A 27506-nucleotide genomic window follows, 5' to 3' on the forward strand; every position below is an offset into this window, starting at 1 on the left:
CCCCTGCTGCTGCTGCTCGACCTCTGCAACGACATATTGCTGGTGCGTGGCGCACATACTTCATAAAACAGTGTTTTTCTGACTCACAATCGCCTCTTAAATAGCCATGAGTTTTACTGTAATGTGCAGTTTTGAGTGTGTAAATGGGTCTATAGACACGCCTACTCATGAATATGTATAAGTAGGCCGCAAATCAGCCCGTTTTTAGTATTGTTCAGGAAGTCACTTTTTACACAGGGCTAAAACTCCAGAAAACAGGCAAGTTTTGGGAAAATAAACCTCAAATGTTATGTTGTTGGGGTTCTTAGAACAAATGGAGATTGGTGAAAAATAGCATGATATGGGACCTTTAATCAATTGTACCCATCAAATTAGGGAAAGTCATGAAATATGAATTAAGAAAAAGGAAACCAATTATTATTATTTGAATAATAAACATTGAATGGGGTCAAATTGACCCCAAGGATAATAGGGAGGTTAATAGAACAAGTCATTTAGACTTGTTAGGCCTGTAGAAATGCGACTTTCTTTTGGTTCTTGTTGTACGAGTGGACATGAATCAATACATTAAAATCCCTTTGCACGCGTCATACAGCCAAGCTCTTACAAAGGACATTTACTCAGGCAGACACATGCATTACAGGGATGTGCACAATGAAAAGAATAAAAAAAAAAAAACATGAAGGTCAACCCGCTGCTAAAATAAGTATCAGGACTGCACTTAACAGAGCGTGTCGTCTATAAATGGTGTATTGTTGAAGTCATGTAGTCACTTGCAGAGTTATCCTCTCTGCGTTGCTGTGTATGCTCCATTAAAGATAGTTTTTTAAGCTATTTACATACAGCTCGACAAGTTCTATATTACCTTTCAAAAGGTCATTTGTCGTGGAGGGCATCCAAACTACTCTGCACGAGGCGAGTGAGAATTTCATTTAGAAAACCCAAGTATATATCACTGATGAAAGGGACTGCGATGGAGCAACAGGCAAGACAGAGAGAATACAATACGCCGTGTTCCTATTTGTTTGTGTGTTTGTGTTAAGTTGAAAGTGGGTTTAGGTAGAGAGGAAAGAGAAATACTACAAAAAACAAGAAACCTCCACCAAGCTCTAAACATCCTGTTTGCCAGATATTGGCAGATATCCTGATCATGGTATCACACTTTAAAGCAGTGGTTCTCAAACTTTTTTTGCTCAAGTACCCCCTTTCTCTAACTTTTGAATCCAAGTACCCCCCTTTGTCTAACTAGAACATTTTGCTCAGAATTCTGTAAACATATCTTTTGAGCTTTAATGATGGAATGAATAAGCGATAACACACATTTTAAAGAATCACATTTTGTAATGGAAAGAAACAGTATTTATTATTTACATTTATTTCTATCACTTTTCTTATTTACCGTCATTTCCTGCATGGTGTGGGACCAAGACTGATCCTTGTATTATCAGTCCATGTTCTAATCAAAACATCATCTTTATTTTGTGTGTTTTTGTGTCATTCTGTGTGTTTTTGGTGTTATGTTGTTGGTAATTTTTGAATTATTCTTTGTGTGTGTGTTTCTGGTGCCGTTTGGTTGTTTGTCGTTTAGTATGTTTTTCTGTTGTTTTTGTGTATTTTGTAGTGATCTCGTGTGTTTCTCTCTCTTTTGTTGTCATTTTGTGTGTGGCTGGTAAAAGTAAGTATTTTTCTCCAGGGGTGTCCCGATCCGATGTTGGCCTGAAAACAAATATCAGATATCAGATTCAAATATCAGATATCAGATTCATATTTGTTTGTTTTGGTGTTAAGCCTGCTTTTATTAACAGACTGTTAATAAATAACTAAAACTGTTAATGTTAACATCAGATCATCTCACGGGGAAACAAACCCACGTCAAGCACAGGTGCACAGTGTGCGCCCCAGAGACAGCAGTGGATCTATTTACATAATCCACGTATCAAATATAAAGATATACTATGTTCTTTTGCAGAAAAAAGGATTGATTCAAGCCTGTCTTAATGCGTTTCCTCTCTGCTCCGATCAGAGCAGTCACTGACAGCTGAAGCCAGCACTCACTCATACAGCTGTTGCTGGACATATAATCATGTTTAGACATTAAATAAATTATATTTGATATTGGAATCCTTATCACCTATATAAGTGCATTGCATTTTTGGTTTAAACGGTATTGAAACTGATACCGTTGCTATTTTATGACAATGCAGTATACAGTATTACCGCCCAAGCCTATTTGACAGAGATAATAATAACATAATGGGTTCAATATGGAGTGACATATTAAAAAATGTGTGTGTTACGCTGCGATGGACTGGCGCCCTGTCCAGGGTGTCTCCCCCCCCCCCCCCCCCCCCCAGCACCCAATATTAGCTGGAATTGGCACCAGCCGATGGACAATGGATGGATGAATGGATTATATTGGGCAATAAAAGCACTCTGATATATAATGTGTTTTTATTGGAACTATAGAAGTTATTGTCAGGGTGTTCTTATTTATTTAATTCAATTGTAGAATATTTTTTGGTTTAAGGTTAAAATATCTGTAATGCAATGGTTAGTAATGAATGGGGAAGTTTTTTTTTCCTAACTATTGGGTTTTTTACTCTCTTTTCTTTCTTTTTCTTATTTTTTTTAATGTTCAATGTAATCTTTTTTCTCATACCTACTGTTGCTGATTATTGTTTTCTGTGTGAGTAACTTAATCACTTAATCAAGACCTTCTACCATTCCACACTACAAATATAGTAATATACAGTATGTATGACTCGTGCTGATATCGGAATGGATCAATATCGGTAGCTATATCGCACACACCTTCTAATTTAAATAAAATGACAAACAAACAAAAAAAAACATGTTTTAACTTAAGTTTAAACATGATGATAGAGGATATCGAAGGATTCTTCTCGTGTCTAAAGTCCTAAAGTAGCACAGCGATGTGGTGGTGGAGCATCCCAATGTTCCTGGTCTGCAGCGCTCAGTTATCCAGCAACAGTGAGCTAAACAAAGGGAATCAATAAACCTGCGACAGGGTCATGGGCGGTCAAGGCTCATCGGAGCGCGTTGGGAAGTGAAAGCTGGTCGGATTTCACTGCACAAGCCACTGTAACTCAAACTGCAGAGGAAGAGATGACTGGTTAGAATGTAGAGACACACATTGGTCATGTTTTAGACACTTAAGAAGACTGGACTAATAACTGTCACAGTAGGAAGAGGCCTAAAGATAGACACCGCACAGGTAGAGATGGGCAACTTTCACAGCAGGGTGAGAAAAATGTGATTGTATCTGATCTGAGGGCCACATTATCAACATTCATGTCAGCATTAGAATAATGACCAATCTGAGCATTAACACAGGAAACAATAAAGGGTTTGTGTTTGCATACTGTTATCTCATTTTGTGTTTGCTAATGCTGCATTGTGTTTTTCGGTTTATTTTGTGTATTTTTAAGTAATTTTTCAAATTTTTATTGTATTTTTCTATATTTTTTTGTCTTGTTATTTTCAAGTCATTACATTATGTATTTTGTATTTGTCATGTTGTGTTTCTTCTGTGTATTTTAAGTAATTTTGTGTCCTCATTTAGTCATTTATGTGTATTTTGTCAATTTGTGTATTTTGTTGTCACGATGAATGTTTCTGGAGTCATTTTGTGTATTTGTCATATGATCATTTTTATATGATTCTCTCTTTTTGTGTATGTTTGTTGTTTCTCTTAGTCTTTTAGATTTGTTGATTGTTCAATCATTTTGTGTATCTTTCTACTCATCTTGTGTGGTTTGGAGTCATTCATGTGGATTTTTTTTTGTTTTTGAAGTAATAAAGTAAGGTTATGTTTGCTGTTTATTCCCTTTATTTATTTATTTCATTTTTTGTGCTTACTTTGGGGGGCTGCACAAATGTGGAGTGAGGGCCCCATGTGGCCCCCAGTTGCCCATGTCTGCTCTATGTGTTCAATTTCTTCTTATGTTGTGAAATCTGACCAAACGCATTCTTCCTCTTTGGTTGCATGGTGATCCGTTAACTACAATAGAATGGGTCAATACTTCAAAGTGTAAAAATAATTTCTCTCTTGTAATTGACTCCATCGCAGCACAACAGCAGCAAAGGTAAACTGTTGGGCTGTGTGAACCAAACAAACAATTTAAGGCTGTTCTCAGCATTGGGCACACAAAGCCTGACAAGTGGAGAACACAGCAGCTTGTTGACAATAGACAGAGCATCTACTGTATACTCTGTGCTGTGGGTGTATAATGAAGGTATGGTTTTACTGGAAGGCTTTACAACCCCGGACTCTGTAGATCGCCTTAAAATCCTTTGAAATGCATGGCGGCGGCCCGCCGCCAGCCGTCCGTCCCACAAGCCTTTTAATAAAGCCGTCAATAGAGGAGGAGAGATGAATGTGATCCCTTGTTGTGGTGCCATGTGGATGATGAGGATTTTCCAAAGTCTTGGTGCAGAGATGAGAGAATAACTCAAAGACTGAGGTCAGACTTCATTAGGGCAGAAACGAGTTCTCGAAAACGTTGATTACACAAAATGTTCAATGACTTTTCTCTGCTTCAAAGCCTTGTGTTTAAATTGTATTTATTTTTTTTTTTTTTCACCAAGCCTGTATTTGTTTTCTTAAGTTGGCACCACATGTGAAGGAAACTTTTCCAGGAAATGTGCTAATTTTTTTCTTATTCTACTTTGCACAATACACATAATTATCAATTTATATTGTATTATATTTGACAGTTTTGTGTAACAGGATATTAATGGGATGTATAGACCAACTTGAAACACGCTGTAATTCCTTTGCAAACCTAAAGTTACACATTATTTCTGTGTATTTCCACTGGTTTTTACTTTGTTTACCTTTTGTTTGTCTGATGAAATTGAGTTGTTAAGCTATTTATTTTTAGTGTGTATTTGTATGTTTATATATGTATAGTCTATTTTTATTATTATTACTTTTTGTGGGTGTGTGTTTTGAATATGTAGAGTGTGATGTTTTAGTGTTTGAAAAACAAACAAAATGGGTTTTATGTACCTTGAGAAGAATATTTGTAAGAATATAAATAATACCCAATAAAAATAAATTCATCTCCAGCCATTCTTCAACCTTTAACATGTTCAGCTTGTGCCTTCAACCCATTTCAACCTTATTCCCAATGTTCAGCTATTGCTGGGTTAATGTTTAGCTAATGCTAGGTTAATGCTAATGCTAGGTTAATGCTAATGCAATACTAATGCTATTGCTAGGCTAATGATATTGCTAGGTTAATGATAACACTAGGCTAATGCTAAATTAGTGCTAATGCTAGGTTAATGTTAATGCAATACTAATGCTAATGCTAGGCTAATGATATTGCTAGGTTAATGCTAACACTAGGTTAATGCTAAGTTAGTATTAATGCTAGGTTAATGCTAATGTTAGGTAAAAGCTAACATTATGCTAATACTGTGTTAATGCTGTATTAATGCTAAAGTTAATGCTAGATCACGTTAATGCTAGTGTAACGTCCGAGTTATAGGGGCTCTCACTTGCTGTTGTAGACAAGAACACACGACTTAGACTCTTGGAACGCCAGGGCAGACGTCTCCCTTTATTTTCACCCACACCACACTACCTCATCTTCCCGCGCCGACGCGCGCTGATGACATCACACATACACGGCGCATCAAAACAACACAGTACCAATTGCAGCGCTCACATGCGTCCCCCCTCAGGAAAAGAAATGTCCCCATTTCAAAAAAAAACAGTGGGTACACCCCCCAGAACATAAACAACCCAAGGAGGGGAAAACAAGGCACCATGAACATGACAGAACCAACCTGAGAAAACACACAATGCCGTCACGGAAAAGAAGAAGAGAGAAAAAAAAAAAAAACCAGAACAATCAAAAAAACAAAACACCCCGTTCACACGGGAAATTACCTTCCTAAATAAAAACAACAAAATAAAACAAAATCATTCCAAGACATAGTCCCGGAAACGAGTAGGAACCCGTGACTGCCTCCCAGCCCGGGAGACTTTACCCAGAGCAGGCACAGGGGAACCAGGTGAAACACCAACCTGCCCCATGCCGCCACCCCCAGCGGAGCCAGGCAAAGGAACAGCACCCGGGCTGCCGTGGGGGGTAACCAACTCCTGCAGCACAGGCGACATAGAAGGGGCGTGACCAGATTCCGAAGAACCAGCCATAGGCACGGCAGCCGGCAGGCCATAGCGGCGGAGTCTATTATAATGAACAGTCTGGTGAGGAGGGTCCTCGGCAAAAGGGCTATTTATCCGATACGTGACCCCCACCATGCCATCCGTGTCCAAACGGGCCTGTACCAAGTAAGGACCCTTCCAATGCGGAGCAAGTTTGCGACGGCTCTCCGTGGGGTCGTTGAGCCACACCAGATCCCCCACTTCATAGGGCTCGTGCCTCATCCTGCTGTCATAAAAAGTCTTCTGTTTTAAGCTCGCCCCAAAGTTATTGTCCCGTGTCAGACCAAACGCTGTCTCCAAGCGCCTGAGGAGGGACTCCACAAACCCCTCCAGAGACACAGGCCCCGCGTAGGGCTGCCCCGAAGGACCCAACAGCACATCCACTGGAGTACGGGCCTCCCTGCCATGCGTGAGAAAATAAGGTGTGAACCCAGTGCTCGAGTGCACACTGGTGTTATAGGCAAAGGCCACCTCTGAAAGGAAACAGTCCCACTCCCCCTCACATGACAGAAGAGTCTTAGCGAGCTGATCAATTAGGGTCCTATTGAACCTCTCAACCATCCCATCAGACTTCGGATGATAAGGCGTGGTGTGGGTCTTCCTCACACCCAACTTGCAACATAAATGTTTCACGACCTCCGACTCGAATTGCCTGCCCATGTCAGTGTGCAATGTTTCCATAACCCCATGTTCCAGGACATAATCCTTAAAGAGACGTTCAGCGACAGTGGCCGCCCTCTGATCAGAAATAGCGTAAAGGTTGACAAATTTGGAGAAATAGTCCTCAACGACCAACACATAGCGGTTACCACCAGATGTCACAGGTAACTCCAGGATGTCAGCAGCAACACGCTGGAACGGTCTCTCAGACTGCGAAGTCCTCATGGGGGCTTGATGATTTGGCACCGGGGACTTTCTCCTCTGACAGGCATAACACTGTTCACACCATGCAAGAATGTCCGTGTGCATGTAGGGCCAATAACACACAGCTCTCGCACGCGCCAAAACACGTTCATGAGCCAGGTGAGCCGTGAGAGGGGCGCCATGAAGAAGTTGCAGGACCTCAGGGACCAAGGTGGAAGGGACCACTACCTGGGTGGCCAAGCCAGCCTCAGAAAGATAAACAGTTCTGTACAGGAGACCATCAACCAACTTCAACCGTGGAAACTCGTGCCACAGTTTCTTCAAACCCCGGCTCGCACCTCTCAGCCTCCACCGAGGGGGTCTCAGATCCTCCTCCAGCCAGGCCAAAACTTGGCCAACGTCCGCATCTTGTCGTTGGAGTTCTCTCAAACTGGAGCCATCATGTGACAGTGCGTACACCAAGGCTTGATCCTGATCAACAGCACAACTAACGGGAGGTGGTGTCGAATCCGAGGGTGAATCGGGTTGGGGAGACTCAACCGAACACACAACGGCTGAGTCACTGTCCATGTTTGTTTGTGTGCTGATGCTTCTGAGAGTGGTGGAGGCACACGGGGCACCATTGTCCAGCACCCCCTCATCGACCCCGGGTCTGCGTGACAGAGCATCAGCATTGGTATGTTGGGCCCCCTTTTTGTGCACAATCACCCAATCATAGGGGTCCAGCTCCAGGGCCCAGCGACTTCTACGCCCCGTCCTGTCATTGTCAATAACGAGTTTCCGAAGACCCATTAAGGGCTGATGATCTGTGACAATAGTGAACTGATGAAGTCCCAAATAATGTCTAAAACTTCGGACAGCCCACACAATCGCCCACAGCTCTCTATCGAATGTGGACCACCGGCGTTCAGCCGTTGTGAGAGATTGACTAGCGTAAGCCACCACCCTCTCCTGACCGTCAGAGTCTTGCGCCAGCACAGCACCAACTGCTACTTGAGATGCATCAGTGTGCAGTTTGAAAGGCTTAGCAAAGTCAGGGTGACAGACGACCGGTTCTGCACAGAGAGCGTCTCTAAGGAACTCAAATGCCATCTGGCAGTCCCCCGTCCACTGGAATGGGACATTCTTTGCCGTGAGGTGACTGAGAGGAGCGGCACGTTGAGCAAAACCTTTGACAAATCTCCGATAATAGGAGCAGAGACCCAGAAACGCACGCACTTCTGTTGCCGACTGGGGTACCGGCCAGGTCATAACCTTGCGTGTGTTTCGAGGGTCCGGGCGGAGCCCCTCGGCTGAGATGACATGACCCAGGAAGACAACACTGTCGCACGCAAGATGGCACTTCCTGGCATTTAGTCTTAGTCCAGCTTCCCCAATGCGGCCGAAAACCTGCCCCAGGGCCCCCAGATGATCCTCAAATGTTTTGCTGTACACCAGAATGTCGTCGAGATAAACCATGCAGATGTGCCATGGCAGCCCCTTCAATACCAACTCCATAACCCGCTGGAACGTCGCAGGCGCATTGGTGAGACCCATGGGCATTGACCTGAATTGATAAAGGCCCTGGCCAGTGGTAAACGCAGTCTTGAATCTATCCTGCTCCGCCACTTCCACCTGCCAGTAACCGTCAGAAAAATCCAGTGTGCTGAACCAGGCGGTCCCCGCCAGGGCGTCCAGTGTGTCATCCACCCGCGGCAGCGGATGAGAGTCTTTAATTGTCACAGCATTCAGGCCCCTGTAGTCCACACAGAACAGCCATGCGTTGTTCTTTTTTCTCACCAGCACCACAGGGGAAGACCACGGACTACAGCTCTCCTCAATGACGCCGTCCTCCAGAAGACGCTGGACCTGCCTCTCAATCTCCTTTTTTTTCTCTGGGGATGTCCTATAAGCTCGTCGTCTAACTGGCAGATTGTCACCTGTGTTGATGTGATGCTTAATCAAATCAGTCCCAATAGCGTCATTCCTACCAGGGAGGAACACGCCCCGATGCATCTCCAGCAAGGACCGCAGCTGCTGCCTCTGCCCATCTGTTGCAGCAGAGTCAGATAAATCTGGTAGAGGATCAGTTACACAATGAGAACCAACAAACTCCGTGGAGGCAAATATGTCACACTCGTTAACATGGTGTAACACCCCTAAATGCGAGCCAGGATGCAGAGCCAGTTCATGGTCAGTAGGATTCAACAGCCGCGCGACAGTGTGCCCATTATTAACCGGCGCCACTGTACGTGCAACCACCAGACCCACACTGTCCCGAAGCTCAGGCTCCAAATAGCCCAAGTAAGAGGCAATGGGAGGCTCCACATATTTAGAAGACTCCACTTGCACAGGCACAATCATCTCACTGAAAGGTGGAATGACAACATCAGCAGACACAGAAATGTTACAACACATAGGAATGAAGTCCACAGACAACATAAGAGAAACATCAGTGTCACTGAGGCGGAGGAAACCCCGACCCACATCTAAAATAGCATGAGTTTGTAGCAAAAAGTCAAAGCCTAACAGGACAGTCTGTGTGGATCCCCGCACAACATGAACAACCTGCTCATAACATTTCCCCCCTAACTGTATAGAGAGAGTCACAGTCCCCAAAGTGTCCAGTAAATTTCCATTAACAGCCCGACCAAATGTGTACTGAGTCTGTAACACACGTTTACGGAGTGATGGGACAGACATCTTAAATTCCTCAGAAATCAATGAAACAGTAGACCCAGAGTCAATCAGCATAGTAACATCCATACCTTCCACCAAACCTTTAACGTATGCTGTAACTTTGGACTCGCTCACCATACATGAGTTCATCACTGGATCCGGAGCCGAAACAGTTGAACACTCAGGTCGACCCTGCGGCGAAGCAGCTGGTATCCGGGCCTCAATGCCAGCTACTGGAAGTTTCCCCTCTCCGGCCGGTGCGGGGAAAGAGATGGAGTGCGCCGAGAAGGAGACGAGAACCTCACCTCCCGTCTCGGCTGTCGTGTCTCGGAAGGAAGGGGTGCTCCTGAGCTTCGATCTTCCGTCCGTCGTGGCGAGAAGTTCGCGGCGGCGTCCCGGTGCATCTGCTCCTGAGGCGACCATTCATTGGTCCTGTATCCACTCCGATATCCGCGTTGTGGAGAACGACCCCTTGGCTGATCATCCCTCTGGAAATCTCTGTCAATAGACCTGCAACCAACTCTGCCACAGTCACAGTGACAGACGGGCCGCCAGTCCCTGCGTGTCCGTGGATCGCCCAGGGAGGATGTACCACGACCACCACGCTCATCCTCACATCGCTGTGCCTTCAGGCCTCTCACCTCCATCTGCAAGCTGTCCATCCTGGATGTGAGTTTTTCAACGGCATCGAAGAGCTTCTCGGCACCACCAGAATTAGCGCCCACAACACCATCCAGAGAGGAAACCACAGCAACATGAGATGGAGGAAAAGGTGCAGCAGTTACGGTCGCCTTCAGGGACAACCTCGCCCGCTCACAGCGACCAGCTATTATCAGTGCCTCCTCCATGTCCGTCGCTCCCTGCTCATGGCATTTAGCTTGGAGAGCAGGATCAAGTCCGGCAAGAAAACGTCTGAATTTCTCACCGTTCAGTGCGGCTTTGTCATAGTCTGGAAAAGCCTCCATCACAAGCCTGGAGATGTCAGCAGCATAGACCTCCAAACTTTCATCCACCTGGCGAGGTCTTGCAGATACACACGTCTGAAAGTATAACAGGAACTGCTTCTGTCCAAAAGCCTCCTTTAATCTCTCTTTCATCCGTTCAAAGTCACACTGTACATCCGGGGGAAAGCTATCCCACAACAGAAAAGCCGCTCCATCCAGTCTGGTTGGCAGAAGACTCACCAAATTAGCATGAAAAGCACCGCGGCCTGCGCGTCCCGTCTGGGCGCGCACAGCGGCTTCAAACTGCTTAATCCACGTGCTGAATGGCTTCTGACCGTCCCCACGAAATGGCGACGGGAGCTCCACTTTGACACTACTCCCGCCAGCAGCCCATGAAGCAGCAGGTTTGGAATAATCCTCATCCATGTCACAGTCCACCGTTTCGGGCATCCGCGTCGAAAACATGTTGTTACCCGGGCAAACACGAGCCTGCTAGCCAGAAAAAAAACTCCGACTAGAAAGTCCAGCAATTGTCCACAAAATAAACAGTCAAAGCCAGCACACTCTCCAGTTACCGCTGCCACCAATGTAACGTCCGAGTTATAGGGGCTCTCACTTGCTGTTGTAGACAAGAACACACGACTTAGACTCTTGGAACGCCAGGGCAGACGTCTCCCTTTATTTTCACCCACACCACACTACCTCATCTTCCCGCGCCGACGCGCGCTGATGACATCACACATACACGGCGCATCAAAACAACACAGTACCAATTGCAGCGCTCACACTAGCTAATGCCAATGCAAATTCATGCTAATGCTTAGCTAATGCGGTGCGACGCGGGCCAGCACCTGCATCCTCTTGTGCATTTACTTCAGGAAATGCAAAAATTCTAGTTATCAATGATCTTCATTTAGAAGATTTTGTGAATGTATCTACTTACTGTCCACAGTTTGACTTTATCAGGGCTTGAATAATAATCTGTAGACACTTGATGACGTGCTTTATTCTTAAAAATAGATTTTTTTTTGTGAAGTTTTCCCCTTAGATTCTCTTATATCTTGCCTTACTGTACACCATGGTAGATTAATCATCAGCCCTGAAGTGTGTGTAGATGTGTGCATGCTGGCTGAGATATAGGCTTTAAAGTCCTCATCGTCCTGGTCTGGGAAAGGCAGATAAAGAAGTTAGGTGCAACTTTTAATTGGCCTTTTTAACACTTAAACATATCCAGTGAGATTCAATTTAATCTCTAACGTGCTATATACAGTACACGAGAAGAAATGAAAACAATATATGTAACGAGAAAAAAACCATGAAAGTCTATTAGCAGACTGGAAGTCACCTCTAACTGAATCCAAATGTGTAGCAGATGGCAGCGAGATGACAACCTGTCGGGGTGAATGTTTCATGAGAAGAGGAGAGGAGACAATTAAAATGAATTATTTACACCAATTAGCCACAACGTTATGAACATTAAGGAGTGCAGGTTATAGCATTCATTGTCTGTAAATTACTTTTCAGGTTGAACTCCTGAAAGTGCATTCAAAAGAAAACCAAGGGAGATTGATTTATTTCAAAACACTCGTTAATTGTGAAGTATTCATGTGTATCAGAGGCAGGGTTGGGGTCAATTACAATTTTCAATTACAATTACATCGTTAATTATTCATATTCATTTATGATTACATTGACTAGCTTTTTTCCCCAATTACCATCAAAATTACTATTGTTTTTCCCCTTGAAAATCAATTAAAATTACGTTCTCAATTACTAAAGTTCAATTGCAATTTATCACAATTACTGAGCCTTTAATACAAGCCCACAAAATGTAACCTTCCTCTTGTGTTAGCACAGGGATGGACAACTCTATCACAGCGGGGGCCACACAAATGTGATTGTATCTGATCCGAGGGCCACATTATCACATTGGGTCACAAACACATTAGATAATCTGACGTGTTATCAGATCATCCCATTAAAGCGATACGAGGTGGTGTAACGGCTACTAAAAATGGAACTGATGGTAGCTGCTCGCTCTGCGCCACAGGGAAGTAAACTTTCAACTATCAGCTGAGTCAGCTGTTTCAAACACTCACATGAGCTGCTACGCCGCTTTCTTCTCCTTTTCTGGTCACAGAAATAGTCCATTTTAGACGATAGTCCATTGTTTTGTGTAACCGCTGCGTCTCATTGGGTCACAGTGTTGTTTTTGGCAGCCTTAGTCTTATGGACGAAAATGCTTATTCGTTTTAGTCACATTTTTGTTATTTTCTGCCATCGTGCTACAAAAATGAATTAAAAAACTCAATCGCGTGTACGTGTGACTCGTGACCACAGTGGTGGGCATTGCTGATATATTTTTTTGGCTTTTGACAGAAAGATTACCCCCACAATAGGTGGAAATGTTGTGCATTTTGAATGTCTGACAGGCCGGTCACTGACGTTTTCATCCAACCTCGTCATGTCAACGAAAACTCAACCATGTATCGTCACGTTATAGTCATAAAAGAGCCACGTTTAGCTCGTCATTGTCTTGTTACCGTCATGGAAAAAGGGGCATCGATGAAATCATTTTGTCATCGTTGACGATAACAACACTGGTCACAAACACGTTAGATCATCCCATAAAGGCGATACAAGGTTGTATAACGGCTACTAAAAGTGGAACTGTTGTGAGCGCTTTTGGGTTTATCTTTTGTATATACTGCAATATCTTTATACTGAACGTAAAGATATTAACTGTAATATCAATCTGCCTTTGCTATGTTTGTTATACATGTCAGGTAGTTTAAGAAAGAGGAGCTCACATTCTTATGTAGGGTAGGAGGAGCCAGGACTGTCCGGAGGAGGAGTTTCACACCTTGAGATGTAATATTAGGGCAAAAATCCAACTCGCTTTGGAGCTGACTTGAATGAGGAAAAAGGAATATATATCACTGTAGCAAAACCATTATAAAATATATATTTTCATATTTCTGCCCCTTTAAAGTTTTTTTTTTTTTTTTTATTTAATAGCGTTCCGCCTGTTTTTCTTGAATCATATTATTGATATTATAGGAAGTTGTGTCAATGTACATTATATACAGTATCCTGTCTATTTCAATGTTCTTATCAGCTTTTTAAAAAAAACACATAAAAACAATTTATATATTGGCATTGGCCCTGAAATTCTCATATCGGTCAGGCTTTACTCTGATGGCATTTCTGGAACAAATTAGTGACAAAGATTAATTATTTAGCTTCACACCGATCATCTACAGTGCATTCATGCGATGGGTTGCATATCACTTTAAACACCATACGCAACATTAGCTCGTATTATGAACAAATTGGTGCTTAGGGTAATTTTGACGTCTTGCCAAGAGTGTAAAGTTTACAATGTTGCAGTTTACGTCTTCAGATGCCAAAGTGCAGACGCGTCCTTGAGTGTGAGTCGAAGCAGCTCAGAGCTCGTCTTGTGGCTTTGACACAGTTGGTTTGTGCGAAAGAACACATCGACATTTTGATCCGATGCATTCACGTGTTTGAATGTGATCAGGTGACTCGTCTTTACAGCGTGAGCAGACTGTCCTTGATGTTCTTGTGAAAGCCTGAAACCTGTTGACTCTTTAAAGTAATGCTCATCATATGCATCACTGGGTCACACTTTACCAAACATGAATTATTGACACCAATAGAGAGAAAAAAAAAAGTGTTGATGGCTGATTTAGAAGTTCACAAGGATGCTGTTAGCTAGAGTTTGATTAAGATTAGATTAGATTTTATCCCACAGTGGAGAAATTCACACGCTACAGCAGCCAAAAACACAAAGAGCAAGCGAAGAAGAAAGCTAAATACAAATACAGAAAGGAAAAAATAAGGCAAAAATAAAATGTATAATAAAAAATTGATAAATATATTTTTTTTAAAAATCAATAAACAACATTAAATTATTATTGACAGTTTTTATAGAATTTTCATGGCAAATACAATTATCTAAACTCAATTACCATACAATTCAATTAAGATTACGACAGCAACAGATTAAAAAAATTACAATTATAATTATGCCATAATTGTAATGAGTTATCAATTACACAATTACTATTATAATTGACTCCAACTGATTACATAGCAACAGCCTCTGTTGTAATATCTCTAAATGCCAACACAGATTACGAGGCTGTTTGTGTTAACAGTGGGATTTTTTATTTTTTTGTTTTTAGCTTTGTTTCTCATATTATCAGAACCCCAGCAGCTGATTAGCTTGCTGATTCAACAGGATAATTCACACTCTATCTAATTACAAGCCTGGTATTTACCTCAGAAAAAGGACAGCAAGGTCCTATCAAGAGTCAGGGATGCAATCAACAATGGCTTTCTAATTAGTTCTTTGTTTTCAAGTTCAGCCTCTGATTCAATGAGCCCTTCACTGCAAAATATGCTGAATACCCCCTGTGGATATAAATGGTTGTAATTTAAATTTTTGTCTCTTTGCATAAACATATCTCCCTTTGTTGTACACTTTGCTTTTTTTCACCCCAGGAGAGGTTTCTGATGACGGTGCAGGTGTTGGATTAGCTGTGCAGTAGTAAATGATTTTATGATTAAATCATTTTCTATCATTTCTTTGCAATGTGAATATTTTTTTAATATGTAGGTGTGTAGGATGTATGTGTGTGTGGATGTCTGAATGTATAAAGACATGGTTCCTGTGTGCGTAAAATGATAAAAAAAAAAAAAAAAAACTCATAGAAATTGCAATTAAACTGGTTAAATATAGTAAGAAACACAGATCATATTTAGCGGTAGCTCAGCAATAAGATGCGATGACCTTCACCCACTGACTACATACAGTGTATTACTTCTACATCCACCAGTGCGCCATGTAATTAACTCATACAATGTACAATTGTTCCCTGGTGGGAGGCCTCTGCTGGCCGATGTTGATGGCTGGGTGTCTGTGCTGGTTTTATGGGGTGAGGAATTCAGACTGTTGCTCTTTAGCTGTGATGCTGGCCTAACCTCCATTCGAGCCTTGGCAGCCCAGTCACAAGAGTGATGGTAAAACTGTGACACAAATAAATTAATTTAACATGCATTTTCTACTGGTTTAGAGAGGAGTTACTGCAGTAGAATGATTATGGCTGGTCTAATTTACTGTATTGATTAGTGAATATGGTAGAATAATTGCACACTAGTAGTAATACAGTTTGCAACAGCAGCCCAATGGCTCTTTGCTGCGCTAGCTTAGCTTTAGCATTAGCTTGATTTCTAGCTTTAAATGCTGCATACTCAGTGGTGTGGTGGTTTCTTATAGTGAATAAGGTAGTTTTGCCGTTCACTCATAGGTTTTCACCTTTGTGTAGAAATGTGAGTGAAATAAAGCTGTGTTACGTAAAGCAAACAACTCTTTGTGTGTAAATGAGACGACAAAACAATGCAATGGGAGCATCTACAGAACGTTTCATCACGACAATGACGTCATTGATCAGTTCGGCAAATGAAGACATTACAGCCGATCACATTAATTGCATAAAATGCTAAATATCTGCCGATCCGATATAGCTGATCAGATCAGTGTAAAGCCTATTAGTATTTCAGCACAGTTTGTAAAATTTATTCACAGGAAGATTGTGCAGCAGATGTTATTCAAACACCCACATTTGTCCCTTTGAGGACAGAGTGTGGTTTCCTTAAGTATTCAACAATATTTCCACAGCTCATGGGCTTTCATCAACAAACATGAAAAACAAAAACACTACCAGTAGCACCAGTTTATTTGGTCTTCCCAGTGTGGTATAGTCATGCAATGTTCTTTCAGGGAAGTGAAACATGTTTAATTCATGGGCCAAAATGAATTTGTTGACTTGATGTTGTTTCCATGGTGCCTTTCTTGAAATTTAGTGAAATTGTAAAATGTGTTTCGACCCCTCCCCAGTGGGCTCTGGAATGAAAGTAATAATCCTCCTGGTATCAATTCTGCTTGAACGAGTGGCGAGGTTACTCTGGCGCAGCCAAGTGTGAATTTCACCCCCTCAAAACTTAATTCTTTATTGATGCTTAGCTTCGATGAAGTTCAACATAGTGAAACCCAAGATTGGAATATTAATGCGAGCTGCTGAGAGGGTTTTGAGACTTGAATGTGTGATAGGGACTGATAGAATTATTTAGGAACATGTTTCTATCTTTCTATCCATTCAACCCCACCCACCCACCGATGTACCTATCTCAGATCAGCCATTAGCCATGTCACTAGACCTTGAATTAAACATTTCTTCTTCAACCCCCCCAAATAAAAAAACATTGGGTAACACTTTACTTGAAGTTTAATATATAAGACTGACAATGCGCTGTCATTAACATGAATAAGGTGTCATTAAGTGTCATTCGCTGAATAATGACCCCTTTGGAGATATCTTGGCCTTTTTTTGGGTTAGGTGGAGGGATCTAGTAGAGTTAGGGTGAAGGTTAGGTAGAGTTAAGGTTAAGGTTCAGGGTTAGGGTTAGGGTTAGAAGTTAGGGTAACAAAGGGTTACCCTGGATTTACACTGGACGTGTATCTGCACAGAAACTGCTCCACTGCATAACTTGGCGCAATCTGCAGTCCAGCAATCCCCACCGCCTCCAGTTTTGCTGTGAATCTGTTGCATCAAGGATTCAGAAGATCCCTCTAATTCACATGTAATGTTGCTGAATATGTGCTTGGTTCTCTGCAAATTTGTTCAGTTAAACCCTTGCAAAAAATAAAAAATAAAACCCTTGTATATATGATGAGTACAGAATATGTTATAATTATCTGTAAGTAAGATATCTATTTTTTGTCAGGTGAATAAGGCCTAAAGTAAGTGTTCAGAGGTATTTCAGAATAGAAATAAGATGGACTGATGTCCCAGTGTTTGCAGGTGTCTGACACAATCAGTGAGCTGAAGCGAAATGTTTAAAGTTAAATTACAACATGAATTAATCAGTTCCAAGTGCTTCTCCTTATTATTACATTCATGTAGTTGAAGAATAGCAGACCAGTCTCGACTGGCCTTTACAGGAAATCCTAAACCTGAGATCAAAACAGTAAAAACAGACCAAGACCTTCAAAACTACTACAACACTACTGCTTGCATAGTCTGTTGATACTTTGATACTTCCGCTGACTGCATTCCTGCACTAGTGCCTCGACGGAATGCACAGCAATTATTTAAAGAAGTAACGGAAACTCTTTTATGTGGCCATACCAGCCTGTCATTGCCCAATCTCGGAAGCTAAGCAGGGCCTGGTTAGTAGGTGGATGGGAGACCACTGAGAATTCCAGGTGCCATAGTGGGGGCACAGTCACCCCAGTGGTATCTGTCATTGTGTCCCTTGGCAAGACACTTCACCCACATTGCCTAGTATGAATGTCGTGCGTGCGTGAGTGAGTGTTGGTGGTGGTCGGAGGGGCCGATGGCGCTTTTTTTTGTTATGTCTGTTTTGTTTGTCTTTGCGTATTGAATGGCTGTGAATCTTAATGACTAGTATGTGTATTTTAGTAACTAGTGGCATGTATGCAGGACTAAATATATTGCGGAATAGGCTATCCAGGGAACATGCCAGTTGATGTAGTGAAACGACATTCCACACGACGTTAAAAACGATGCCAGTGATGTTTTGCTGTATATTAAAAGCACTTCTCCTGTCTTCTTTGCCTTGCAGCTTCACTCAAACTCAGATAAAGGCGACGGTACTGTCAGGTACATTCTGAGTGGCGAAGGAGCTGGGACTATATTTATCATCGACGAAGTGACAGGAGATATTCATGCCACTAAAAGCCTGGATCGGGAAAGAAAATCACATTACGTCCTGCACGCCCAAGCCTTGGACCGCAACACAGAGGAGGCCCTGGAACCAAAGTCGGAATTTATCATCAAAGTACAAGACATCAATGATAATGCACCAAAATTTCCAGATGGACCCTTTGTAGCCTCGGTGCCTGAGATGTCTGAAGTGGGTGAGTACAGCGGCTCTCTAGTTTAAACATGAGCAAGGTTTGGTTTGAAGAGATGAAAAGATCTCTCTGAACTGGGGGATTGTATTTAAACTTGATGTTTATTATTTACACTTCATGAGCAGTAAAAAGGAAAAACACTCAAGCAAGGCCTTTGACACACTGTGCATGTTTGTAAAAGACTCAAGGCTGTGGGATGATAAAGAGGCACTACTAGTATGAAGAGCCATGATCAAACGCGTCATTATTCCGTGGAGCTTACTGGTTTGTCCTATCACTGATAGTGTTCTGCTCCATGTTTGATCTTCTCTAAGCTAGCCCAGTCTTCTTTTTCATCTTTGTTTTCTGGCTGCTGTAATGGCTTCCCTCTCCCGAGTGGGCAGGTCTTTGTAAACCACTCAATAGTCCTTCCACACCAATCCCTGCCTTCGGAGATGTGTGGAAACTAAAGCCTCCATCCGCCTCCACGGGGACCACAGCTCCTTGTATGCTTAGCATCGTGTGGCAAATATCTATGCATGATTTCAAACTCGGGTGAACAAAAGGCACCCAGTCCACTAAAGCTCCCGTTACGATCTGGAATATTTTACAGCATTGTTTTGCCACTCTGCTGTTAGCGCCATTTTATAAAACAGTATATTTATCAGTTACACTGACAGTCTCTTGACAACATTCAATTTTATTTTTTTCTGTTTAAAATGATCCTTTTAGTTACGGAGAAGCAGGAAACATAAAATCTCTCCAACAGAAAATGAATTGCTTCATCAGCTCTGTGCGGGAGGAAGAAGATAGAAATATAGGAAGAAAAAAAAATGTGATTAAATATGCAAACCCCAATAGGCCTGTAGGCGCCCTCTCTTTATAAACAGTCAATATCTCCCTCGTTGCATTCAAGAATATTCATGAGGGCCAGGCTGACACATATACAACTTTGCCAGTCAGGATATTTGTTTCTAATTCGCAATATCGAGTACATTAATGTCTTCGGAAAAAGCGAGTTAGTTGTTTATGGCTTGCCTCACAAGGGTTGAAACATTACAAATAATAAATGTGTTCCTCCGTAAGTACATTTAAAAATATCTGTTGAGTTTGATGGTCCAGTCATCAGATAAACATTTAGACTGAAAGGCCACGAACAGGAAGGACTTTTAGATCCGTTGTATTGAATTGAATCGAATTGAAGCAAATTACAAACTGTTTTCTAATATTCATCTTCTCAACCCTAACCCTGAATTCAATGTATTTTTAATGGATGACATGACTACCAATCGAAATGCCCATAAAAGTCGTCCCCAGCAGCTTGAAGACATGGTGGGATCCATACAATGTGAAACTATCATTTTTGTGACACTGTCACATTTTACCATGAAATTGTGTTTAAATTTGTGACAAGAAATAATGAAAAAATATCATAAATTACAATTACATCAATTTAACTTAAATCAAGTAAATAATTCAACAGTAACAGATGGGTTTAATATTGCTAGTCAGACAAAAAACTTAAAATTGATGACTCTCAGGTCCAAAAAGTTGCAATGTGATAATTACATAATATGCTACAATTTTATTTATTTATTTATTTATTTATTTATTTATTTATTTATTTATTTATTTATTTATTTATTTATTAAAAATTGTGAATTTGCCAAACACTCAAATGATACAAATACCACTAACAATACCTTCAACAACTTGAAACTGAATTTACTGGTTTGAAACTTGAACATGTATTTTTTCCTGTTGGAAAATCAGAAAAATCATCTTAGTACATTCCAAAAATTCATTGTATTTGTGCTTTTCAAATTCAGATTCACTGCACACAATTCAGTCTCACTACACGGAGACACACTTTGTAGTTTTTGTAGATTAATTCAGTTTCAAAACAGTAATCAGTCAAGTTCAAGTTCTTACTTTCAAATTCAATACCAACTATTCAAATTCAGTTTCTTGTGGCACAAATCTCAGCCCATAAATCTCACACTAAAGTCACTTCCACTTCCATGTAGCAGCGAACACATAGCAGCTTGTTTTATTCATAAAGACAGAATTTCTGTGTTTTTCATCCTTGCATCATTTTTCTGCATTACTACAACTGTCTTTCTATCCACTGTTTGCGACTTGAATTATTTTAAGTAAGCATTTAAAGTAGAAAGACTATTTTTTCAAAGACTTTTTCTTTTAAAGTTTGGCCGTCCTAAACTTTGTTGCCACTCAAACTAAGAAGAATAGATGTGAATTGATGACCCGGGGGAGGAAATCATGGACCACAGAGGAGGAAAATAATTAGCCTCCTCTCCCGCTCTGTCATTTGCTCGTGTCCATTAAAGCAATCCTCCTCTGGTCCAGCATCTGCACCATCAACTCAGCTGTAACAATCAAATGTCCTCACTCTTCACAGCGTTAATCCCCATGCATTTGTCGATACAGGTGCTCCCAAGTGGAAGACAGCGCTGCCTTGGATTCTAGTCACTAATTAGCTGTGATCTTCTCTTTCCTGTCGAAATTGATCAGCTGAGCTCGTGCCAGGTTGCTCCTCTGTTCCCCAGATAATGCACGATACCACAGCGTGTTTTGGACCGCTCAGTTTTATATCCACTCAGATGTTTTTTAATGGATGTTGCTTTCCTGTCTGTCACCTCGCCTCTGTGTGAATCACAGCAGGAAAAGGCGTGTTTGTCACGGGTCACCTGAGACATAGAAACACGGAAAGCCTTTTAACCACAGCTCAATTTGGACCGGAGCAGGATCCGGCACCTCCCCATTTTGACCGGCAATCCAATTGATTGGATTCAGGACCTCATTAAAAAATAATAATAATAAAAAAAAATGTTTAATCCCTTTTTCACTTTTAGGTGTTTAATTAAACATTTTGAAGTATTATATTTGGACAGCTGTCTTTTTTTTTTTAGTTGAAATCGGTGGAAATTTTATTGTAAACACAAAATTGAATGTAGCCACACAGCACAAATGTAAGGTCAAGCCACGCCCCCACGCTACAAGGGTGATTTTGCGCAAAATTAGTTTCTCTGTCAGTGCTGAAGACGTTAGAAAACGGCTTAAAAAGTTGCTTTTTTAAGCCAATAAGTGAAGCTAAGCCTGAGGTAAAGGTTGTTTCATCAGCAGCAGCACAGTAGCAGTTAGCTTAGCAACTAGCCACACCTGTCCTGCACCTATCAAGTGGACATGAGGACGACCATTGGCTTATAAAAGACAAGGCAGGCCTTGGCTGTTAAATATGTTAAAAAGTTGCGAGGATACAAAGTTCTCCATGGCTGTTTTTTTTTCTGGCAAGTTTGACAAATAAAAGGTAAACACTCATTTTATTTTCATTTTCTGCTGTGCTGCTGAGTCATCAGATGAGTTGTGGCTTTATGTTATGGGTGTAAAAGTTTGTATTTGTGGGTTTTTTGTGTTCTGACAGTTTAGTGACCTTTGTGGCTAAATTAGTGGTGATTTTGTGCTGTCCTTGGTGCTGAAACACGCAGATTTTGACAGCTGTCGCTCAGAGAGTGAGAGACAGATGCTCTGTAATCGACCGTGCTTCTTTAACGCTGATTGGTTGTTTTTGTTCACGTCCCATTTAGTTAGCAAAAGGCACTTTAACAAATGTATTTCGTTACATTTTTGTCTCTCTCTAAGTGCCGGAACAACACCCAGCGTTTGCTCCGGGACCTCCTGATTTACAAGTTAAGCACTGCTTTTAAAGTAAAACATAAACTCGTAGGGTTTTTGAAGATCATATTGATTGGCTTTTCAACAAAAATCAAGACTTTCCTATTCCAACTTCGTATTACCTCCTAAATTTCTTGAACTCTAGAATTAAACCTTAAAAATGACAATCATTAATCACAATGAAAAACTGAAATAAATGTAAAGTTCAAACTGCTGGTGATATTTTCAGGCTTCTGCTGATTAGGAAACAGGACCAGGCACTGGTCTGACTGCAGCAATTCTCTTGATACGACGCTCTGATTATGTGCCATGGAACCATTTAGTGGTTAAATCATCTCAACCATTCAGGTTTTAGTGGCAGGAAAAACCTTTACCAAAACTGGAAAAATTGCACTTTTAACTAGGAATTCACATGCAAATTTTGACTGCAATTTAAGATATGACACTTGGAAGTTGCAAGTTAACAACTTTAAATTAAATAGAAAATTATCTTACCCAAGTGCAAAACTCTCTGCCAACCACATGCAAGACGACGTGCACCTAGAGCTGGGCAATATGGACCAAAAGTCATATCCCAATATTTTTTTCTCATAATGATGATAATTTCAATTAATGAAAGTCTTACCAGACAATTCAGGGTTAAATTTGCTGATACAATATGACACACGGGCACATTTATTAACAAACTGCACAAAATGCGTCACTTTTGGCTTTTTCTCCTCTTTGGGACAGCAAGTGTGAGTGAGTTCTGTAGTGTGGCTTGTTAATGGTAAGGTCTGGGTTAGGACGCACTCATAAATCACTCTTATTGTGCTTTTTATGTTCTTCTGAGAAGTAGAGATAGAAAGCAGTGACTCCTAAAACAAGTATTTTAAAACAAAATCAGCTATAAAAAATGTATACTGTATATCAGTAAAAGCAAAATTGTAATTTCCTCTATCCCCAAAATAGAAAACTCGATATATCTTGAATCTCGATATATCGACCAGCCCTACGTGCAGTCGTGCACTCTGGACAAGCTGTCAAACTAAATGTGTCTTGTTTTTTCCTCAATTGTATATATCCACTCTTAATTGTGCGTGCAATAGTGTATGTCGTTGCCATTCTTATTAGCACTAGAAACAGCATGCTACTCTCTTTAATTAAAGGTTTCCTCTCAGCAAATAAAACCTGTCACATGATTCTCTCTGTAATGGTTTACAACATGGAAACTAATACCCTCGGTCTGTTTGCCTGGTAAAGCTACTACTGGGATTTTCAATTGTACTTAAAGTAACCGTAGCAACCATTAAAGTACAAAGCTGTACTTTTTCCTTTCTCACTACAAAGCCACTCCGGCTTTATTTTTCCCATTGTTAGAGCCTGACAGGCAGTTGAGTTGATTGACAGCACATTTATTCAATCTCTCTGTTTGGCTTGCAGCAAATGACTGGATGAGCTGCTGTCAGGTAGTTGATGTTCTGCTGATAGCATCAGAAATGTTAGCATGTTAAAGATAAAATTCATATTTTTTTTTTCTTCTCAAAATGGCGATATACAATATGAATCTTGATCATTTTAATTCAAATGAAGTTTGATCAGTAAGACAATTCAGGGTTCAATTTGCTGATGCAAAATGCCACACGTGTGTGAGTGAGTTCTGTAGTGTGGCTTGTTTAGGGAAATTTCTCGGTTTGGATGCACCAAGGAATCCAGTAAACTGTGCTTTTCAGGCTGTTCTGAGAAGTAGTGAAAGCAGCAACTCCTAAAACGAGTATTTTAAAACTAAAAAGCTATAAAATAAATCAATCTATATATGCAATATTGTAATTTTCTATATTGCCAAAATCGAAACCTTGATTTATCTTGAATCTTGATATATATCGCCCAGCCCTAGGTGTTAATCAGTTTTATCACGATACAATATGAATTATTTGAACAAGGGTACGATATTTGCCGTTTTCATAAAGTCTGGCACGATTTGATTCAATTCAGGAGTTTTGGATTGATTTAGAAGAATATTTTATACCCATTTAACACAATAACTTAATTCTAGTATAAAAAATCTCTTTTGACAATTATATACTGTATTGCTGAAACGTTTCAGACATTTAATTAAAAAGAATTATTCCAAACAAAAAGGTGTCGCCTAACGGTGGTTTGTGTTTCCATCGATTTGATTGGATCATTGCTCAACCAATCAATGATGATCAATGGATCATTACGTACCTAAAACTTATTTACTTGTCAAATGGACCATCAACTTTTATCTGATGTATATACTTGTACCGTTACATAATATTCAGACTTCTCAGTACATTAGGCCGTTCAAAATGAAACACCTCAGTGGAAAATGCCATGTATTGCCAATAACAAATTCATGGGAAGTATTAAAGGATTTTACTCAAAAGTTTGCAGTTGCACAGCCACTTTCCATACACAGTTCATTATGTTTGGCATTTCCCACCTTACCTCCAGGTTTCCAATAGATAAAAACATAAATCATTGGCTGGGATTTGACTTAAGCTTAGTTCCTGATGCCTGATGTCCTTAGATAACTCCTCAGAACATTCTGCATCACACAAACCCCTGGTGCAATTACATTGCACTCATCGTGCAATTATAATGGGTTAATGGAGCTTATAATGTTGTTTCAGCAACACTTGGAGTGGTAAATTGAACAACACTGACTTTTACATTGAGCTTCCAAACCGTGAGTGTGTCATCCTCATTTTTCAAACCACTTGTCATTGTTTATAACATTTTATGTATACATCCAGAATAAAAATGATCAAATACATACAGTATATATATATATATATATATATTGTGGTGGTGGACAAAGAGCAGAGAAAAGTCGTTGTGGTTGACATAGCAATACCGAGTGACTGCCACATCAGGAAAAAGGAACATGAGGAACTAGAAAAATACCAGGGGCTCAAAGAAGAGCTGGAGAAGGCCTGGAGGGTGAAGGCATCATTGATGCCCGTGGTCGTCGGGGGAATTGGGTCAGTGACCCCCAAACTGGAAGAGTGGCTACAGCAGATCCCAGGAAATACATCAGACATCTCGGTCCAGAAAAGTGCAGTGCTAGGAACAGCAAAGATACGGCGCAGAACCCTCAAGCTCCCAGACCTCTGGTAGAGGACCCGATGCATTACTTCTACATATTTAATTTTATTCATGGGAGATTCCATATGCAGGAGGCAATGGTTCTGGTGAAGTGTTATTTTGACACTTTGGATTAAATGAGGTGGCTCTCTGTGAAGCTGCAGATCTGTGCCCAGCATTCTAAGCACTTTTCTAAAGCCTGGCCCTTATCATGTATTGAGATCTTGTGCACACTAATTCTCCTTGGACACAAATGCACCAGTCTGTGTTGCTAGGAGACATCCGGACTAAAAGTCACTCATCAATAAATATGTTCATTACATCCAGTTTAGCCCTTTATCCAAAAAGTATAACCATGTTTGATATCTTTACTAAGCTGTGCTTCTATTACATAGCCACTGACAATTAGCATATTGCATTATGCTCGTATCGCCGCATGCAGAGAAATGTGACGAAGTAAAGTTTACATAAATCCAATTGCTCTTTAACGCGACCCCCACAATTCCTCATGTGAATAAATCACACATACAGCTTCTGTTCTATACACCTTTTCGCGTGACGTCAGCACTTGACTTAGCAACGCGCGCCGCCATTTTTAGAGCGGTAATCATTTGGATGACAACCGCTATTTCCCGCTGATTTTGCAGTCTGGCTGATTTTTATTGTATAATGCCCAAATCCTGCGTAGTATTTGGCCATCATAACCATGCCTGGCTGAAGGAAAAGATAGTCTTTTACAGAATAATGACAGAAAAGTCCTCATCTTCTCCATAGTGTAGACGCGAGAGCTGTTAATGAGCTACTTGTAAATAGCAGCCATTGGAGATCTGGCCATGCTGTCGGGTCGTTTTTCCATGAATTCCAAACCAACCAGATGTAACTTTCCTTCATATCGGTGCTTGGCCGTTGGCTCTAATTTGCTGAAATATTCATACAACATTGAGTAAAACCTTCATGTTGTAACTAATGTAAATAGCGGTTGTCAGGCAAATGTAAACCCCTCTTAAAATGGCAAAGGGCGTCGCTAAGGCAAATGTCCCGGATTATGATGTCACCGCAAAAAGGTGTATAGGGATCCCCCAGTCACCTGACCCGAGAAGGGTGTCAGCCATTTATTAGCGGAGTTACAGACATGTCCAGGTGAATCTGGACGTATGGTCACCCTAATATTTTTTGCTTTACATCATTGTTCCGTTGTCAGTACTTCAACAACATACCCTGGTTAACCTGAGTGAAAAACTGTGAGCATACACTGTTGTTTGTTGAGAGTGTAGCATAGTCTCAGAGCTTCTTTTCTAAAACAAATAGCCTAAACCTTGTTACAACTCGGGTCAAGAAATGTTTTGTGGAACACAACATTCCTCAGATCTGAATCCGATCAAGGATAGCCGTAGCTCAGGAGGTATAGAGCAGGTTGTACAATGACAGAACGGGTCCTTTTCATTTCCATCTTGTCCTTGGGGAAGACACTTAACCTATTTTACCTTGAATAAATGCGAATGCATAACCGCATTCAGTGGTGGCGCGAGAAGCAATTGTGCATCAGGTTTCTGTTCGACCGCTCTAGGGCAGTTTGACTGTCGTAAATGTGAAGAATGGGTTCTGTAAAGCAATTGGGGTGTCTATAAATGTGATTTATAAATCTGATGCATTAATAAGGAAACTGCCTTATCTTAGCGCCTGATCGCCGACCTTCTGTCTTACCTTGATTGGTCAGGGCTACACAAAAAAGGGTAAAAGAAGGATACAAACTTATGGTTATAGCCCTTTGTTCTGAGGTGAATATTGAGCTCAAGCATGTAAACAAACTATAGCTTATCAAACAAAGTTAAACAATGTATAAAAGATCTGAAAGTGATGTAAATATTTCAATTGATGTCAAAAAAGGTTGATGATAATCTCTTGACTCTGTTCAATTTCAGGCACATCTGTGTTGCAAGTTTCTGCAAGTGACGCCGACGACCCTACTTATGGAAACAGTGCCAGAATAGTCTACAGTATCCTATTAGGACAGCCATATTTCTCCGTCGACCCCAAAACAGGTAAGTTATCACTGCACGATAGAAGGGGGATGCTCAGGGTGGTTATCGCTGATGTGAATGTCCTGCAGCAGGGG

The 27506-nt window shown here is 41.1% G+C and overlaps 1 protein-coding gene across 2 annotated transcripts in view; it reads left to right on the forward strand.

The window, feature by feature from the left end:
• The window catches only part of LOC114454092 (cadherin-18), a 118154-nt gene that overhangs the window by 33851 nt on the left and 56797 nt on the right, over window positions 1-27506 (forward strand). Inside the window, exons 3-4 of one of the 2 annotated variants that reach the window (XM_028434270.1) lie at window positions 18337-18631; window positions 27313-27432. In XM_028434270.1, coding sequence (XP_028290071.1) covers window positions 18337-18631; window positions 27313-27432 — 415 coding nt within the window. The remainder of the gene's footprint in view (window positions 1-18336; window positions 18632-27312; window positions 27433-27506) is intronic. The other variant, XM_028434271.1, reaches the window with a different exon arrangement.

This window comes from Gouania willdenowi, chromosome 20, assembly GCF_900634775.1.
Source record: "Gouania willdenowi chromosome 20, fGouWil2.1, whole genome shotgun sequence".
NCBI lineage: Eukaryota > Metazoa > Chordata > Actinopteri > Blenniiformes > Gobiesocidae > Gouania > Gouania willdenowi.